At 42.8% G+C, this 18,991-nt stretch overlaps 1 protein-coding gene across 2 annotated transcripts in view; it reads left to right on the top strand.

The window, feature by feature from the left end:
* Positions 1 to 18,580, top strand: part of LOC129868337 (protein KIBRA-like) — a 46,541-nt gene extending 27,961 nt beyond the window's left edge. For both annotated transcript variants that reach the window (XM_055942229.1, XM_055942230.1), the window contains exons 13-23: positions 3,025 to 3,145; positions 3,782 to 3,952; positions 4,194 to 4,386; positions 4,710 to 4,847; positions 5,003 to 5,067; positions 5,408 to 5,588; positions 5,896 to 6,066; positions 6,432 to 6,524; positions 7,821 to 8,051; positions 11,621 to 11,739; positions 12,236 to 18,580. In XM_055942229.1, coding sequence (XP_055798204.1) covers positions 3,025 to 3,145; positions 3,782 to 3,952; positions 4,194 to 4,386; positions 4,710 to 4,847; positions 5,003 to 5,067; positions 5,408 to 5,588; positions 5,896 to 6,066; positions 6,432 to 6,524; positions 7,821 to 8,051; positions 11,621 to 11,739; positions 12,236 to 12,302 — 1,550 coding nt within the window. In that variant the 3' untranslated portion in view covers positions 12,303 to 18,580. The remainder of the gene's footprint in view (positions 1 to 3,024; positions 3,146 to 3,781; positions 3,953 to 4,193; positions 4,387 to 4,709; positions 4,848 to 5,002; positions 5,068 to 5,407; positions 5,589 to 5,895; positions 6,067 to 6,431; positions 6,525 to 7,820; positions 8,052 to 11,620; positions 11,740 to 12,235) is intronic.
* The last annotated feature ends 411 nt before the right edge of the window (positions 18,581 to 18,991 follow it).

Below are 18,991 nucleotides of genomic sequence, written 5' to 3'. Positions count from 1 at the left end.
ACTGTAGACTTGTGTAGTGTTGGTGTATAGTGGACTGTATGGTCCTCATGTCCATTGTGAACCGTAAAGAATGAATATGTTTAAGATCCACACAAAACGCATTACAAGTCATAGAAATATCAGTGTCAGCAACACACTAAGATATGAACGTAAATATACACTGAGTGTACAGAACATGCTCTTTCCAAGACATAGACTGACCAGGTGAAAGCTACGATTCCTTATTAATGTCACCTATTAAATACACTTAAATCAGTGTAGATGGAAGGGAGGAGACAGGTTAAAAAATGAGTTTTAAGACTTGATAGTTGAGACATGGATTGTGTGTGTGCCATTCAGAGGGTGAATGGGCAAGACAAGATTTAAGTGCCTTTGAACGGGGTATAGTAGTAAGTGCCAGGTGCACCAATTTTAGTGTCAAGAACTGCAACTCAGCTGGGTTTTTCACACTCAACAGTTTCCCATGTGTATCAAGAACGGTCCACCACCCAAAGGACATCCAGCCAACTTGACACAACTGTGGGAAGCATTGGAGTCAACATCCCAGCATCCCTATTGAATACTTTCGACACCTTGCAGAGTCCATGCCCCGACTAATTGAGACTTCTCTGAGGGCAAAAGGGGGTGCAACTCAATATTAGGAAGGTGTCCCTAATGTTTTGTACACTCAGTGTATATGGGTGTTTCAGTTTACGTCAGGGAGCAGGATATAGGTTTCCTGTAGTAGTAGATGTTTAGTTGCATAATGGCAAGCCTGCACAGTGTGACCTAGAGAGAGAGCTGTATTAGCCTGCACAGTGTGACCCAGAGAGAGAGACAGGGCTGTATTAGCCTGCACAGTGTGACCCAGAGGGGGAGCTGTATTAGCCTGCACAGTGTGACCTAGAGAGAGAGACAGGGCTGTATTAGCCTGCACAGTGTGACCCAGAGAGAGAGACAGGGCTGTATTAGCCTGCACAGTGTGACCCAGAGAGGGAGCTGTATTAGCCTGCACAGTGTGACCTAGAGAGAGAGACAGGGCTGTATTAGCCTGCACAGTGTGACCCAGAGAGAGAGACAGGGCTGTATTAGCCTGCACAGTGTGACCCAGAGCGAGAGACAGGGCTGTATTAGCCTGCACAGTGTGACCCAGAGAGAGAGACAGGGCTGTATTAGCCTGCACAGTGTGACCCAGAGAGGGAGCTGTATTAGCCTGCACAGTGTGACCTAGAGAGAGAGAAATAGCTGTATTAGCCTGCACAGTGTGACCCAGAGAGAGAGACAGGGCTGTATTAGCCTGCACAGTGTGACCCAGAGAGAGAGAGCTGTATTAGCAGGCGCTTGTGATGTAACGCACACCTCCATTCAAGACTAACTTTATTGGACTGAAAGGTCAGGCTTCCACCTCATCCACTGTAGTACAGTGGGGCAAAAAAGTATTTAGTCAGCCACCAGTTGTGCAAGTTCTCCGACTTAAAAAGATGAGAGAGGCCTGTAATGTTCATCCTAGGTACACTTCAACTATGACAGACAAAATGAGAAAAAAAAATCCAGAAAATCACATTGTAGGATTTTTAATGAATTTATTTGCAAATTATGGTGGAAAATAAGTATTTGGTCAATAACAAAAGTTTATCTCAATACTTTGTCATATACCCTTTGTTGGCAATGACAGAGGTCAAACGTTTTCTGTAAGTCTTCACAAGGTTTTCACACACTTGCTGATATTTTGGCCCATTCCTCCATGCAGATCTCCTCTAGAGCAGTGATGTTTTGGGGCTGTTGCTGGGCAACACGGACTTTCATCGCCCTCCAAAGATTTTCTATGGGGTTGAGATCTGGAGACTGGCTAGGCCACTCCAGGACCTTGAAATGCTTCTTACGAAGCCACTCCTTCGTTGGCTGGCGGTGTGTTTGGGATCATTGTCATGCTGAAAGACCCAGCCACGTTTCATCTTCAATGCCCGTGCTGATGGAAGGAGGTTTTCACTCAAAATCTCACGATACATGGCCCCATTCATTCTGTCCTTTACACGGATCAGTCGTCCTGGTCCCTTTGCAGAAAAACAGCCCCAAAGCATGATGTTTCCACCCCCATGCTTCACAGTAAGTATGGTGTTCTTTGGATGCAACTCAGCATTCTTGGTCCTCCAAACACGACGAGTTGAGTTTTTACCAAAAAGTTCTATTTTGGTTTCATCTGACCATATGACATTCTCCCAATCTTCTTCTGGATCATCCAAATGCTCTCTAGCAAACTTCAGACGGGCCTGGACATGTACTGGCTTAAGCAGGGGGCACTGCAGGATTTGAGTCCCTGGCGGCGTAGTGTGTTACTGATGGTAGGCTTTGTTACTTTGGTCCCAGCTCTCTGCAGGTCATTCACTAGGTCCCCCTGTGTGGTTCTGGGATTTTTGCTCACCGTTCTTGTGATCATTTTGACCCCACGGGGTGAGATCTTGCGTGGAGCCCCAGATCGAGGGGGATTATCAGTGGTCTTGTATGTCTTCCATTTCCTAAGGACAGAGGAGCCTCTTAAAGAAGAAGTTACAGGTCTGTGAGAGCCAGAAATCTTGCTTGTTTGTAGGTGACCAAATACGTATTTTCCACCATAATTTGCAAATAAATTCATTAAAAATCCTACAATGTGATTTTCTGGATTTTTTTCTCTCATTTTGTCTGTCATAGTTGAAGTGTACCTATGATGAAAATTACAGGCCTCTCTCATCTTTTTAAGTCGGAGAACTTGCACAACTGGTGGCTGACTAAATACTTTTTTGCCCCACTGTAGGTGTGGGTGTGCACCTCATGTGGAATTCAAGATTGCACCTGAAACCTGATTGCGAGTGGGGGCACACCGGGGTGAGGAGGGAGAGAGAGGGGGTTAAGTTACAGCGCACTGTTAACTGTATGGTTTACTCCAGCTATGCAACTCTGCACCGGTTCCCATGGCCGCCATGGGGGAAAGGTTGTGACAAGGTGTTTCTCTACACTCCTCTTGTCCTCCCTGTTTTCCTCTCCTCCTCCAACCCCCTCTCCCCCTAGATGCCATAGTGCACGCCAGAGGGACGGTGGGGGCGGGGCCTAAGAAGATGGGCGTGACATCAGCAGTGTCTGATGAGTCGGTGGCGGGTGACAGCGGGGTGTACGAGCCCTCAGAGACGAGGTGGGTACTGTAGAAGTCCATTGGGTCACCTGGAGTAGAGGTGTCTACCTAATTGCTTTACTCTGGAGCAAGACTTAAGACCATGTTCAGTAGCCTGAACCTTCACGGATAGTAATGAAAGATGGTGCTTCATTAACACCTCTATCTGATCCACTTAGCATTGCACTAATGTTAGGAGGGCGTGCAGTATATACAGTAATTAAGGTCAAACACGATGTTCTATTTTTGGGGGGATTAGGTCAGGGTACCCAGTAACTTCTAGATGTGTATATAAATGAAGTTATTCAGAAAAGTAGAACTCAAATTGGAGATGTATGATCTAATGGTTTATCTATTCATGTATCTATTACTATTAGAAAGAGACAAGCTGTCTGCAGTACTATGTTTTGTTTGAACTGTTTGACCCTAGAACCTGAGGGCCATAACTGATGGCAACATACATGTCCCTCTCATAACTTACTGTGGTGTTTGAAGTCTGGTAGCCAGATCTGTTCAGACTGATGTCCCCACTAGAATATCAGTGACATGACTTCAAATGGAAGGTTGGTGGCTAATGCACAAACCGGGTTTTGCTTCATGGTACTGTATTTGATAGCAGCTTTGTGGATCTAACCCTGTATGTGTCACTTTTCCCAGGTCAGTCCTCCCTGCAGAGCTGCTGCTGGGCTATGAGGAGAGAGGAGGACCACTAGGCTGTGCCCAGGTCAGACTGGGCCTGAAGTACGAGGTGAAAGACAAGCGCTTCACCGTGTTCGTCACGCAGCTCTCCAATTGCAGCGTCCTCGTACTGCCACCAGACCACAAAATGTATATAGCAAAGTTGCCATTTCTCTTTGCTTTAGGAGTGAATGACTGTCATTACTTGGTTATTTGAAACACCTTTTCACTGACTGTGTGCATATGCTGTGTGTAGATGTCTTTGTTCCCACTTCTCATCAATTAGGTTTGTTTGTATTGAAAGTACTGTATGTTTATTCTGTCCTCAACTGTACACACATCTGTGTGTACATTGTCTTGAGGTGTTTAACTGTGTGTGTTTCCTCCATAGATACATCCGTGTGGCGGTGCTCCCGTGCTCAGAGTCCACCTGCTGCCTCTTCCGGACGCGCGGCTCTCTCCCCCAGGACATTGTGGAGGTCAACGAAGTCTTCGGTGTCCAGATGGCCCACAATGCCCTGCGGCAGAAGACCCTGAGGGTGGACATATGCCACACCAGCCTGTCCGGCCGTGAGGAGTGTCTTGTGAGTGTAACGACTGTCGCTGGTCTGTCACTCATCTCTCAATTCAGTATCAACATAACAAACAGTCCACACCCAGACAGTGCAAACACTTGTATGTGGTGTATTTGCTAAGTATACATTGAAATTCCAATGTATACCTTTTAGCTTTCCATTGTGTTGTCAATGAGTCATATAACAGTGGTTTATTGCTGTTAGTGGATAAGAGCTTTTTGTCCTTCCTAACACTCCGTACTGTCTCAAGCATGAAGTCGGTTACAACAGTGTGTAACATCGTTCAGTACACTGCTTTTTAACTCTTGTACTGCTTCCTGTCCTATGGGCAGGCTGGTGCTCAGATAAGCCTGGCTGATGTCAACACCTCTGGGGAGAGATGTGTCAAGAGCTACAACCTCCTCAGCTACTCCTTCATGCCCCAGATCAATAACAAGGACAAGACTGGGACGACTCTGCAGTCTGAAAGGGTAACATAGACATTCATTCATCATCTATAGCAATGGCCTGCATTTCAAAAGGAAATTGATCTGTTAAGGTGAATCTGTATGGAAGTGTTATGAATGTGTAAACATACTGTATGTAATGAATGCATGTAACAGATGAGTAACAATGTGTGTTCCAGAGCTCTGTCCCCATCACAGAGAGAGTAGCAGGCAGTCTGGAGGGTGCACCAGAGGAGGATGAATGGTGAGCGCTCCCTTCACTAACAGAACCTTTATCCTGTTATTCTCCTCCCCATTATGACCTCTACAGAGGATAGGCCCTTCTTCTGTACTCGTCACGGTCAATGAGGGAGATCTTGTGTCTCACACAGACTCACCTCCCCCAGTTGAATAATTGTTCCCTCCCTTCCCCCTCTCCCACGGGAATAAGCTCAGACATTGAGTGTAGATGTTGAAAGCCCAGAGGCACACTAACCACCCCTCCTCCCCCACAGCCCCTCGCATGTAGAATGGGGAAGGTGAATAACTGACAGGTTGCTCCCTCCCTCTCTCTCCTTACCTCCCTCCCTCTGTCGGTCTGATAGTGTTTCAACCCTCTACAGGCACAGTGAAGAGCTGGAAGGTGAAGTGTTTGAAGACGAGGAAGATGACCACGTAGAGGGGGCGGGACCTCTAGAGGAAGAGGAGGAGCTATATCCTGACGGCAGCCAATGGGAGGGAGAGGTGACAACCAAACCGACTGGAATAGGAACCATGGCTGAGAGGGTATGTGGAGAATCCATTAACTGTTATAAATACTACTGTATATGAATATTATTTTATTTGATATTATTTGACCTATTTCCAGATGATGTTCATGGGAAGTATTTGAGTAAAAACATGTGTGTTCAGTTGATTCAAACTCAACAGTTCTGCAAACTCATTGATATGCAGACTAACAAATGTGCTGTATGACTTGACTATGAATGACTTGATCAGAGTTGGAATTGAACATAACAGTACATTTGTAAGCCCAGATTGACTATGTAAAACATAGCCTTCATTGTAAACTGTTCTCCTGCTCCGTCCCTAGGTGAACAAGGAGACCAGTACCGGCCACCACCACCATGTCTCCTCCTCGGTGGTCCGGCCAAAGGAGCGTCGGCCCCACCATGTTCCCCAGCAGAATGCCTTCTTCCAGGGCAACACCATCATCCGCTCCAAGACCTTCTCCCCTGGGCCCCAGAGCCAGTACATCTGCCGGGTGAGGGCAGCCGCTCTAGTGCATACAATACATAGACATATTTAGTACATATCTAATATATAGTAGTACATATCTATGCTAGATATACATTTATATTTGTACATATCTACTCAAAAACACATTCAGACAAAAACACATTCAGACAAACTGAATTATTTATATAGGCTCTAACTATAGCCTCGTTTTTTTTATGTTATCTGTTACATGACTGAAATGTTAAATACAGTTCACTTTGACTACTGTTTTCAGTTGTGCTTAGCTTTGGAAAGCATCCCAAACCCAACGGAAGCTGTCGTTCATGCCCTTTTTGTTCCAACTTTGTTTTCTTTCTGTTTGTTTTTGTCGTTCTACTGTGTGATGATCAGATCAACCGCAGTGACAGTGACAGCTCCACTCTGTCAAAGAAGTCTCCTTTCGTCAGGAACGCATCAGAGAGACGCAGCATGCGCATGAAGAAGGTAGAAACTACCCACTTAGTATCCATCCCACAAAAGTACATAGATCAGGGGTTGGCAACAGGCGGCTCGTGGGCCAAAACTGGCTTGCGAGTGATTTAATTTTTTTTTATTAGGTGGGAGGCATCCCAAAGTTTAGTGTTTGGTCAGGATTTTCTCTTTTTGTTTTAAAAGAAATCCTGCAAAATCACCAGGAATTCAGCTAAAAAAATGTAATTTAGGAAATCTGTCCCTAAGTATCCCCACAAATAAAAAGAGATGTGATCATGTCTCAATGTAATCAATGATTGAAATTATTGATATTTTCAAATACGTTCTCTTTTTGAGATTAATTGTGGTCAATTTGCAGTGTGCCCCCTGTCCACCCGCTCCGACAAAAATCGACCCGCGGCTGAATCTAGTTCCCTTCCCCTGCTGTAGATCCTATCTATCATTCTTTATTTTTATGCTGCATAAATACCCACTTTGTATTTATCATTTTACACACAATAGAGATCCTGTCTATCGTTCTATGTTTCTATGATATAAATACCAATTTAACTTTCCATTTCTGTCTTGTTAGCCAAGGTTCTTAGTATAACAAGCACTTTTTCTTCCTGTTCTGTCTGTCCCTGTCTGTCTGTCTCTGTCTGTCTTTCTCTCGATCTGTTCCTGTCTGTATGTCTCTTTGTCTCTCTCTCTGTGTTTCTCCGTGTTTCTGTTTCTCTGTGTCTCTCTGTGTGTCTGTCTCTCTGTGTGTCTGTCTCTCTGTGTCTTTCTTGCTCTCTTTCTGTCTGTCTCTCGCTCTCTTTCTTTCTGTCTCTCTGTGTGTCTGTCTCTCTCTCTCTGTGTGTCTGTCTCTCTCTCTCTGTGTCTGTCTCTCTCTCTGTCTCTCTCTCTGTCTGTCTCTCTGTGTCTGTTACTCTCTGTCTCTTTCTGTCTTTGTTTCTCTCACTCTTTGTGTGTGTATGTTCAAACTGACAGTCTAATAGTGCAGTCGAGTCTCAGGCTGTGGCCACATGAGTTATTCTCAAAGGGATACATTTACATTTTTGCTTTCCCAGACCTAGCGAGGCCCGGCCTTCAGTAAAAGTGAGTCTTAATATTTAATGGCTGGTTTAATTTTTAATGCAGCTTGACATTCCCTGGCCTCTAATGCTGGGCCCAGGAGTGAACTCTGTCCAGGACAGGGAGGACTACTGGGAGGAGAGGCCACTGGGGATAAGAATTTGTTCTTAACTGCTTTGTCTCCCTGTACCTCCTTATGTGTGTGAGGAAGAGAGATGTGTGAGAGATCACTAACCCACCATTTCCCCCCAGCCCTCGGTGCCGGTGCGGAGCCTAGACGGGCTGCTGCGGACCAGTCTGGACCTAGAGCTGGACCTGCAGGTGTCCAGGACACGCCACACGCGACTGGCTCAGGAGCTGCGTGTCCTCAGGGAGCTGAAGGAGCAACTGGAGAGGGCACGGCAGCAGGGAACCAGAGATCTCCCCACCTGGGTGCAGGACGACGAGCGCTTTCGTTTGCTTCTCAGACAGGCCGAGAAACAGGTGGGAGAGGGAGATTATTATTTATTTACCTTTATTTAACTTCTTATGGCTGTAATCCCGTTAACGGGCTGATATGACAACAGTCAGTGAAAGTGCAGGGCGCCAAATTCAAACAACAGAAATCTCATTATTAAAATTCCTCAAACATACATGTATCTTATACCATTTTAAAGGTAATCTTGTTGTTAATCCCACCAGTGTCCAATTTCAAATAGGCTTTACAGCGAAAGCACCACAAACGATTATGTTAGGTCACCGCAAAATCACAGACAAACAGTCATTTTTCCAGGCAAAGACAGGAGTCACAAAAAGCAGAAATAGAGATAAAATGAATCACTAACCTTTGATGATCTTCATCAGATGACACTCATAGGACATCATGTTACACAATGCATGTATGTTCGATAATGTGCATATTTATATAAAAAAATCTCAGTTTACATTGGCGCCATGTTCAGAAATGCCTCCAAAATATCCGGAGAAATTGCAGAGCCACATCAAATAACAGAAATACTCATCATAAACTTTGATGAAAGAGATACATGTTTTACATAGAATTAAAGATACACTTGTTCTTAATGCAACCGCTGTGTCAGATTTAAAAAAAACTTTACGGAAAAAGCACACCATGCAATAATCTGAGAAGGCGCTCAGATAGAAATAACATTTCTCCGCAATGTTGGAGTCAACAAATACGAAATTACATCATAAATATTCCCTTACCTTTGATGATCTTCATCAGAATGCACTCCCAGGAATCCTAGTTCCACATTAAATTGTTGTTTTGTTCGATAATGTCCATTATTTATGTCCAAGTAGCTACTTTCGTTAGCACGTTTAGTACACATATCCAAACGCTCGCGCAGATCCATGCGAAAGTCGGATGAAAACTTCAACAAGTTATATTACAAGTCGAATAAACTTGTCAAACTAAGTAGAGAATCAATCTTTAGGATGTTATCATAAATATTCAATAACGTTCCAACCGGAGAATTCCTTTGTGTCTATAGAAGTAATGGAATGCAAGTCGATATCATGTGGAATGCGCGTGACCAGGACCTGGCACTCTGCCAGACCACTGACTCAAACAGTTCCCATCCGGCTCAACATCACAGTATAAGCTTCATTCAACGTTCTACAGACTGTTGACATCTAGTGGAATGCATAGGAATTGCAAACAGATCCATAGCCCACTGGGATTTCAATAGGCGATGAGTTGAAAATCGACCAGCCTCAGAATTCTCACTTCCTGTTTGGATTTTTTCTCAGGTTTTTGCCTGCCATATGAGTTCTGTTATACTCACAGACATCATTCAAACAGTTTTAGAAACTTCAGAGTGTTTTCTATCCAATACGAATAATAATATGCATATGGGACTGAGGGGCAGGCAGTTTACTATGGGCACCTCTGGGCACCTTTCATCCAAGCTACTCAATACTGCCCCTGCAGCCATAAGAAGTTAACTAGGCAAGTCAGTTATGAACAAATTCTTATTCTCAATGACAGCCTAGGAACAGTGAGTTAACTGCCTTGTTCAGGGGCAGAACGGCCAGCTCGGGGATTCGATCTTGCAACCTTTCGGTTACTAGTCCAACACTCTAACCACTAGGCTACCTGCCCAGATGCAATGATCCTCGTGACACTATCACTAATACGTGGTCTATATAGGGAATTGGCTGCAATTTCAATCAAAATAAAACTTTATTTTATTTGTCACGTGCCGAATATCTTGAAATGCTTTCAGATGGAGACTTTATGAGACAGAAGAGTCTCTCACCCAGTAGATACAGTTGAAGTCGGAAGTTTACATACACCTTAGCCAAATACATTTAAACTCAGTTTTTCACAATTCCTGACATTTCATCCTAGTAAACATTCCCTGTCTTAGGTCAGTTATGATCACCACTTTATTTTAAGAATGTGAAATGTCAGAATAATAGTAGAGCGAATTATTTATTTCAGCTTTTATTTCTTTCATCACATTCCCAGTGGGTCAGAAGTTTACATACACTCAATTAGTATTTGGTAGCATTGCCTTTAAATTGTTTCACTTGGGTCAAACGTTTCAGGTAGCCTTCCACAAGCTTCCCACAAGTTGGGTGAATTTTGTCCCATTCCTCCTGACAGAGCTGGTGTAACTGAGTCAGGTTTGTAGGCCTCCTTGCTCGCACAAGCTTTTTCAGTTCTGCCCACAATTTTTCTATAGGATTGAGGTCAGGGCTTTGTGATGGCCACTACAATACCTTGACTTTGTTGTTCTAAAGGCATTTTGCCACAACTTTGGAAGTATGATTGGGGTCATTGTCCATTTGGGAGACCCATTTGCGACCAAGCTTTAACTTCCTGACTGATGTCTTGAGATGTTGATTCAATATATCCACATCATTTTCCTGCCTCATGATGCCATCTATTTTGTGAAGTGCACCAGTCCCTCCTGCAGCAAAGCACCCCCACAACATGTTGCCACCCCCGTGCTTCATGGTTAGGGGGTGGTGTCTTCAGCTTGCAAGCCTCCCCCTTTTTCCTCCAAACATAACAATGGTCATTATGGCCAAACAGTTCTAATTTTGTTTCATCAGACCAGAGGACATTTCTCCAAAAAGTACGATCTTTGGCCCCATGTGCAGTTGCAAACCGTAGTCTGGCTTTTTTATGGCGGTTTTGGAGCAGTGGCTTCTTCCTTGCTGAGCGGCCTTTCAGGTTATGTTGATATAGGACTCGTTTTAGTGTAGATATAGATACTTTTGTACCTGTTTCCTCCAGCATCTTCACAAGGTCCTTTGCTGTTGTTCTGGGATTGATTTGCACTTTTCGCACCAAAGTACATTCATCTTTAGGAGACAGAACACGTCTTCTTTCTGAGCGCTATGACGGCTGCGTGGTCCCATGGTGTTTGTACTTGCGTACTATTGTTTGTTCAGATGAACGTGGTACCTTCAGGCGTTTGGAAATTGCTCCCAAGGATGAACCAGACTTGTGGAGGTCTACAAATGTTTTTCTGAGGTCTTGGCTGATTTCTTTTGATTTTCCCATGATGTCAAGCAAAGAGGCACTGAGTTTGAAGGTAGGCCTTGAAATACATCCACAGGTACACTTGTAATTGACTCAAATGATGTCAATTAGCCTATCAGAAGCATCTAACGCCATGACATCATTTTCTGGAATTTTCCAATCTGTTTAAAGGCATAGTCAACTTAGTGTATGTAAACTTCTGACCCACTGGAATTGTGATACAGTGAAATAATCTGTCTGTAAACAATTGTTGGAAAAATTACTTGTGTCATGCACAAAGTAGATGTCCTAACCAACTTGCCAAAACTATAGTTTGTTAACAAGAAATTTGTGGAGTGGTTGAAAAACTAGTTTTAATGTCTCCAACCTAAGTGTATGTAAACTTCCGACTTCAACTGTATACCTTTTTTTATTATAAATCATTGTTCTAATACACACCTGTGAAATATGAAGTGAGGGGTTAGATGCTGTTCTAGCTGTTGATTGGCCAGGATTTGTTGTTTAGGCCTATTCTCCAACTTCTCTCTGAGCGTCTCTGTGGTGATGTTGTCTGCAGACCCGTGAGGAGCAGCTGCAGGAGCAGAGGGTGGAGAAGATGATGCGTGCTGCGGCCAAGGACGTCCACAAGCTCCGAGGCCAGAGCAGGAAAGAGGTGCCTGAGGTCCAGTCCTTCAGGTCAGTACTGTAGAATACATTACATTACAGGGTACAGCAACAGTATAGTATAACAGACCTCTTGTAAGAGGAGTATGTCCATTAATCCTTGTCTCTTTCACCATGTATTAGATGAATGACAATGTTTAAATTGTATTTAGCTTCTCTCACCCAGGTCTCCAAGCATTAGGTTCAGTTGGATGGACTACGATTTGTCATCCATTCCGTTTGTATACCTGTTAGTCTAGGAATATGAGATTATATGGAATTTTAAATTGGGGAAAATGGCTACGATATGTATTGGATGTTTCTCCATTTTAAATTTCATGACCAATGCTAGTCCTTAGTTGACTGGGATTGAGTAATTGACGCTGGCTCTGGAGCAACTGAAAGACGTTCGCCTCAGTGAACACACATCCTAGCAATGAAAAATAAAGATTTGCTCTGTTCACTGTAGAAAAGTTGTTAGTTGTGTTTTTACGCTCGTGAAGATAAGACTTTTCTCTTCTGATTTCAGAGAGAAGATGGCCTTCTTCACTCGAGCAAAGACCAACATCCCTGATCTGCCTGTCGACGATGTGTAGCGCATTTCAAGTATTCCAGTCTTACCTGCTGTTTCCAAGCAGATGACTCTGACGCAGACTTCTGGTGGTATTATGAAGAATGGAGAATAATAAAATAATAATGTATAGGAAAAAATACCGTCACATTTTTCAGAGTTGCTAATCTGTATAGTTTTTTTTGTGCTAGCAACTAGAGCATTGTTTTCTTCCACTCTCTGTAGCATTATTGTTACTGTTACTAATAAGTGGATGTTGGAAGAGACCGTTAGATGTGTTATGGTAAAACCGTAACTCCAATACACACCAGCCCTTTCTGTGTGGAATTTGAAAAGATAAAAGAGAAATGCTGTTCTGTTCTTTAGCCAGGACCACTTATTTGCTGTAGTCTTAAGATGTGAATATTGACCCCCAGAGGTACTTTACATTATTTATAGCACAACACATCTACAAAATCAATACTGTTATTGTATGATGGTGTACTATGACTGAATGTGTGGTTGTATAGTATACTGAAACCGGCTGTCTGTCCCTAGTCACACTGCACATGGTTCTCATAGTAACCCTCACTGGTGCACACACCATCTCTCAGCATTGTGTAGGAACTGCACTAACTCTCACCTATACTCAGGTAGTTTATTGGATAGTTTGTGCACTTTTAAAATGGTAATCTATAAAAGAGGATGGAGGCGTTGAAGAGGTGGGAGGAGTGCTCCACTTCAGGCTGGAATGATTGTTGAATCACTGCCTAACAAAGCACATGCTTGTGAAAGACAAAAGAAGTGGAGGAGATAACTCTTGTATTTTATGAAGATCATTGGTGGGGATAAACTCCCCATTGACTGTATGATTTAAAACGTTAGTGAAGTGATCCAAAAAACATGGAATAACTGAGGACTAAAGTATATCTTAGCTTAAAGTCTAATCACTTTTCCTGCTCTCATCCCTTTTACCCCCTCCCTTAAATTCCTTGTAACTGGACATTTTGAAGAACCATACAAACAGTATCCCAATTGTTCTTCTGCTATCTTTTTTTGCATCTCTCAACTGGACGTTCTATATGTAAACCTTACCTTATCACACTAACTGGGATATTTGTCGATGAGCCCCCTTCCAAAGAGGATCTTCCCTTCCAGTCTGGGGCAGTACTAGGGACCCCTGTTACACTGGCAAAGCTTTAGTACATACAGAGATTAATAAGATCAGGTCTGTCTCTGTATCCATCCTGCATGGAGCATTGTCACATCAATGACCACAGGAATTGGCGAGACCGCACAAACAGATCTGGGACGAGGCTACACTTCTAGTCTAGCAGCCAAGTTTCCCAATATATCTCTCTGTAAGCAAACATAACAAAGTCCTTCTGAGGATGTAATTTTATCTCTGCATGGTGCTCTCTATGTGCCAGAGGTATCGTTGAACAGGCTTACTGTTGCAAGTACATATCTGGCTCTGATTGATCACGTCTGTGATCTTCACAGGCGACTAGTGGTGTCTGTGTTAATGAAATGTGATAAAGTGAAATGTGTAAGTGGATCAACTGGCAGTACAGGGAGAAATCAGAGGGCTTTAACTAGGCTACTGGAAACAGTACAGGGAGAAAGCTGTAGACTAGATCAGAACAGTCAGCTTGCTACTCTCTCTGTAAACACTTAATAATGGATGGCATTTCAGATGATAGAGATGTCTTGGATGTTGGTTTGAAGGGGTGGTCATAAGGGGATATGTACAAGGGCCCCTGTTCACATGCTGAACCGCGATGCAAATGTCTCTGGAGTGTTTTGGTGATTTTAGATGTTTGAGATTAGATTGGCTTTTCATCAAATCCTACTCTCCCACACCCTTTTTTGTGTTGACCAAACATGATTGTGTGATGCCAATTCTATTAGGCCTGAATTACAATCTACTGATATTGGAGTAGCCAGAAATGTAACCTACTTTTCAACAGAAACATAGCTAGCTTCTTTCCCTCAATAGAGCACTTTTTAGCACCATATGTAGAGAGCACCCCAAGATCTGCTGTACAGTCAGAGACCACTTAAAGCTCAATACAACATTAGGCTAGTTCTAACTCTGTGGTGCTGTAGTGATTTGTCCAATCCACAACAGCCAGGATGACATTGAAACAAGTTCATGCTTCATGAGTTTTCCATAGAATGTTGAGCATAATGACTCTGAATATGGAGAGGAGTCAGAGTGGAATGAAATCACATGCCCAGTATCTCAATTTGTATATTAGCACAAGACCTTAGTCAGATTTTTTTGATGGTCATGAATTCGCACTAATGTTCTGCAAATGATGAGTAGAGATTCACTGGTGTCCAGTGTCTCACCCCAATGGACATTGCTCTGTAGTTTGAATACATTCCATGTTTCATACCCTTTACAGATAGAATAATACCCCAAATTGAATATCAGATATTATTTTCTACTCCACCCCATACTAATAATGTTAGATCAGACAATTGAATTCCTTCACGGCTTTTTTCTTTACTGATAGCATGTGAAGTTCACATGCCATTCCATAATGCACTGGTTGTCTTTGCCGTATCATGGCGTTCGCACATTTTGTTTGCATGCTGCCACATAGTGTGTGGTTAATCACGTTACATGTTTAAAAAAAAAAAAAAAAAAAAAAAAAAGAGAAGGGGGGAAAAGGAACATATTGCACCACCAACTAAAAGGCGCTGCGTGGTCAATCCGATGTCTGCATTGTCCGTGCAGCATTTATGGTGATACGGCCTCTGCAGAAGTCGGGGCATTCATGCTTCGCGGAGCAGTGCAGAGCTGTTGTGAAGGATGTTGTCAAGGAAGTGAGTTTGTGTTTATACAGGACCTCCCGCCATCACCTACCATCAACCAATCATGTCAATGTGGAGCAATACGGAGCCCTCCGCATTGTTACAAAATTGCGTCACACCCTCCGCAATTGCGTCTCACCCTCCATATGAAGCCTCCAACCACATTTTCGGATCAAGCATAAATTGTCTTTAACCCTACATCTATATTCCACAATTTCATAAAAATCATCACCCCATTCCACTACTTTCACCCTAACTGATCCTACACTAGGCCTGGGAGGACGGGACTCTTTTTGCTGCCTCAGCATATGACACCTTCTGTTCTACTTTGACCCTGGCAACCTCAACCGGTCTTTCTTGCACTGGGCAATTCTGATCCCCAGCAACATGGGCACCTCCACAATGGACACTTTTTTTCTCCACTGATACTACACATTCCTTTTGTTACTTGCCCTCCTGCACACTTCTCACATCTCAGAATCTCCCTCCAACACACTGCTGCAATATGACCATAAGCTTGGCATCTGAAACACCTTAATGGGTTCTGCACAAAGGCTCTCACGGGATAGCTGACATATCCTAACATTACTTTATCAGGTGAAAAGGATAGACAGCATCTTCTGAGTTTCACCACGCTCGCTACTGGGTCTGTGTCGCACCAAATGGCGGGCATCACAGACACAGGGAATCTTACATTTCAGTTGCTCCACCTCTAAACTTAACACCACTCTTGTAATCGCTCCACCACGTGTGTTCTGGCTTTGGCCCAACCCATCGGTTTCTAGACCAATCAGACGGCCCCGAAATATGTTGCATTTGGTGAAGTGTCAGGAACGTACTCCGATCCAGACCATAGAGATAGAGGAATCATCTTTATATCTGTGCCATTATAGCGTGTGACAGCATGGGTAGCGCCATTGAGGCGATTTCCATTTTGAAGTAATCGATTTTCTTCTTCATGATTTTGCTGATCTCTCCTGATGACCCGGTTGGACATGGAAGTCCCACCCAGCTGACTACATTAAAATGGTAGAAGTCCTCAATGGCGCTGTCCATGCTAATGCGGCCTTTAGACCACTAGAGGCCTCTATCATTCTCTATGATCCAGACTCATTGCAGAGAATAATCTAATGTCTGTGGTCGTGGCGTAGTGTTTGACTGGAGCAGGTGCCTGGGTAGCCAGGCAAATCAGAGGACACCATCAGACCAACTCCTTGAATACCCTACTCTTAGAAGTTTGCTCAACAAATTGTTTTACCCTTTAGTGTGTGTACTTTAATGTATTTATACTTGGGATATTGCTTTTTAATAGGAAAAGTTACAAAATCGCTGCTGGAGGACGTCTTTAAAATGCACTACATGACCAAAAGTATGTGGACAACTGCTTGTCAAACATCTCATTCCAAAATCATGGACATTAGTATGTAGTTGGTCCCCCCTTTGCTGCTATAATAGCCTCCACTCTTCTGGGAAGGCTCTCCACTAGATATTGGAACATTGCTGCATGGACTAGCTTCCATTCCATTCAGCCATAAGCATTAGGCAATTATGTTGACCGATTGTCATGCTGAAACAGGAAAGGGCCTTCCCCAAACTGTTGGGCACAGAATCGTCTAGAATTCCATTGTATGCTGTAGCATTAAGATTTCCCTTCACTGGAACTAAAGGGCCTAGCACAAACCATGAAAAACAGCCCCAGACTATTATTCCTCCCCCACCAAACTTTAGTTAGATTTTTTTACCTTTTATTTAACTAGGCAAGTCAGTTAAGAACAAATTCTTATTTTCAATGACTGTCTACAAACAGTGGGTTAACTTCCTTGTTCAGGGGCAGAACGACAGCTTTTTACCTTGTCTGCTTGGGGATTCGATCTTGCAACCTTTTGGTTACAAGTCCAACGCTCTAACCACTAGGCTACCTGCCGCATAGTTGTCACTATGCATTGGGGCAGATGGCGTTCTTCTGGCATCTGCCAAACCCAGATTCGTCCATCAGACTGCCAGATGGGGCGGCAAGGTAGCCTAGTGGTTAGAGCATTGGACTTGTAACCGAAAGGTTGCAAGATCGAATCCCTGAGCTGACAAGGTAAAATCTGTTGTTCTGCCCCTGAACAAGGCAGTTAACCCACTGTTCCTAGGCCGTCATTGAAAATAATAATAAGTCCAATGGCGATGAGCTTTACACCACTCCAGCCGACGCTTGACATTGCGCATGGTGATCTTAGGCTGCTCGGCCATGGAGACCCATTTCATAAAGCTCCCGACTAACAGTTCTTGTGCTGACGTTACTTTGAGGCAGTTTGGAACTCTGTAGTGAGTGTTGCATCTGAGAACAAGATTTTCTGTTCTGTGAGCTTGTATTCTACCACTTGGCGGCTTAGCCGTTTTTGCTCTTAGATGTATCCACTTCTCAATAACGGCACTTATAGTTGACTGGGGCAGCTCTAGCAGGGCAGACGTGACAAACTGAGCTGTTTTTCTATGTAGACTGCATGGCTGTGTGCTCAATTTTATACGCCTGTCAGCAACGGGTATGGCTGAAATAGCCGAATTCACTAATTTGAAGGGGTGTCCACATACTTTTGTGTATGTATAAGGTGTTACAAAAAGTTTAGTTTGGACCATTTCTATCCTTTCACATTTTTACAAACTACAATGTTGCACTTCACCACTGTAAAGGAAAGTCACTATTCATGGCACAGCAATTTATTCTACATGAACTGCGTACTGTGAATGGATCCTTTGGAGAGTGTGCCTTTTTAGATTTAAATATGATTTTAACCTGAGGCGAAAATGTGGTCACCATCCAAAAACAGATAACACTACTTTTTGTTGCCTCAAATAACGTGTACTGTTTGCATTTGAATGTGAACTGTTTACTTAAAAAAGTTATCATGATTTACTCCAGTGTAGAGAGAGTAAACCAATCTGAGGTCTTATATTAGGACTTCTTATTGGATTTCAGTGTGGATGGAACAGTGCTATCTATATGTGATTAACTGAAGTTAGCCACGATTGACTAGATGGTTTGTAACTTGGATCTAAAGGCTTAAATGTACTTCTATAACACCACCCAGCATGTATATTGTTGACAGAAGTGGTCAATATAATCAGAAACTAACGATTAAGTATGTCTTACTTCAAGTAATCAAAAACCATCACTGTCAGAAACTTGAGCTGGTAGCATTGAATGATTTGTCGTCATGTAGGATGTGATATAATTCTTGTTTTGAAGTTCAAGTGCATTTTTGTCTTATAAAGTTTTAATCTGTTGTATTAAGGATAGCAAAGAACCTGGTATGTTTATGGAAATAGTTTGAGAAATGTATTTATTGCACTTTCTGATTTGGGTGTGTGATGTTTGTTTCCTTTCTCGTGAGACTCCTGAAAGCTGTGAATTTTATCATGGACACTGTACCATCAACCAGAATTGTAAATATTTCACCAGCACAAAAATGTTTTGTAGTTTCACAACAAGTAAAACAAGTTTTTTTTGTTCTACTCTTGCCTGTGCCTTCTCCTCTGTTTTGTTTATCTGTGGCGTATTCAATGTCAATTTTGAAAGTAATTTGCAGAGCATTGCATTTTTGACAAAAGCTTTGACCAAAAAATGCTTAAAGTAACTTAACATTGTTGACGGTGGTGGAAAAAGTAAAGATACCTTCATAGAAAAATGTCTCAAGTAAAACTGAGTCACCCAGAAGAATACTACTTGAGTAAAAATCTAAAAGTATTTGCTTTTAATTATACTTAAGTATCAAAAGTAAATGTCATTGCAAAATATACTTAAATATCAAAAGTAAATAATTTCAAATTGCTTATAATAAGATCAGATGGTACATTTTTAAAATTTATTTACTGATAGCCAGGGGCACACTACAACACGCAGACATAATTTACAAACAAAGCATT

Source organism: Salvelinus fontinalis, chromosome 13 (assembly GCF_029448725.1).
Source record: "Salvelinus fontinalis isolate EN_2023a chromosome 13, ASM2944872v1, whole genome shotgun sequence".
Classification (NCBI taxonomy): Eukaryota; Metazoa; Chordata; class Actinopteri; order Salmoniformes; family Salmonidae; genus Salvelinus; species Salvelinus fontinalis.
This window is presented reverse-complemented; position numbering and strand designations above follow the sequence as displayed.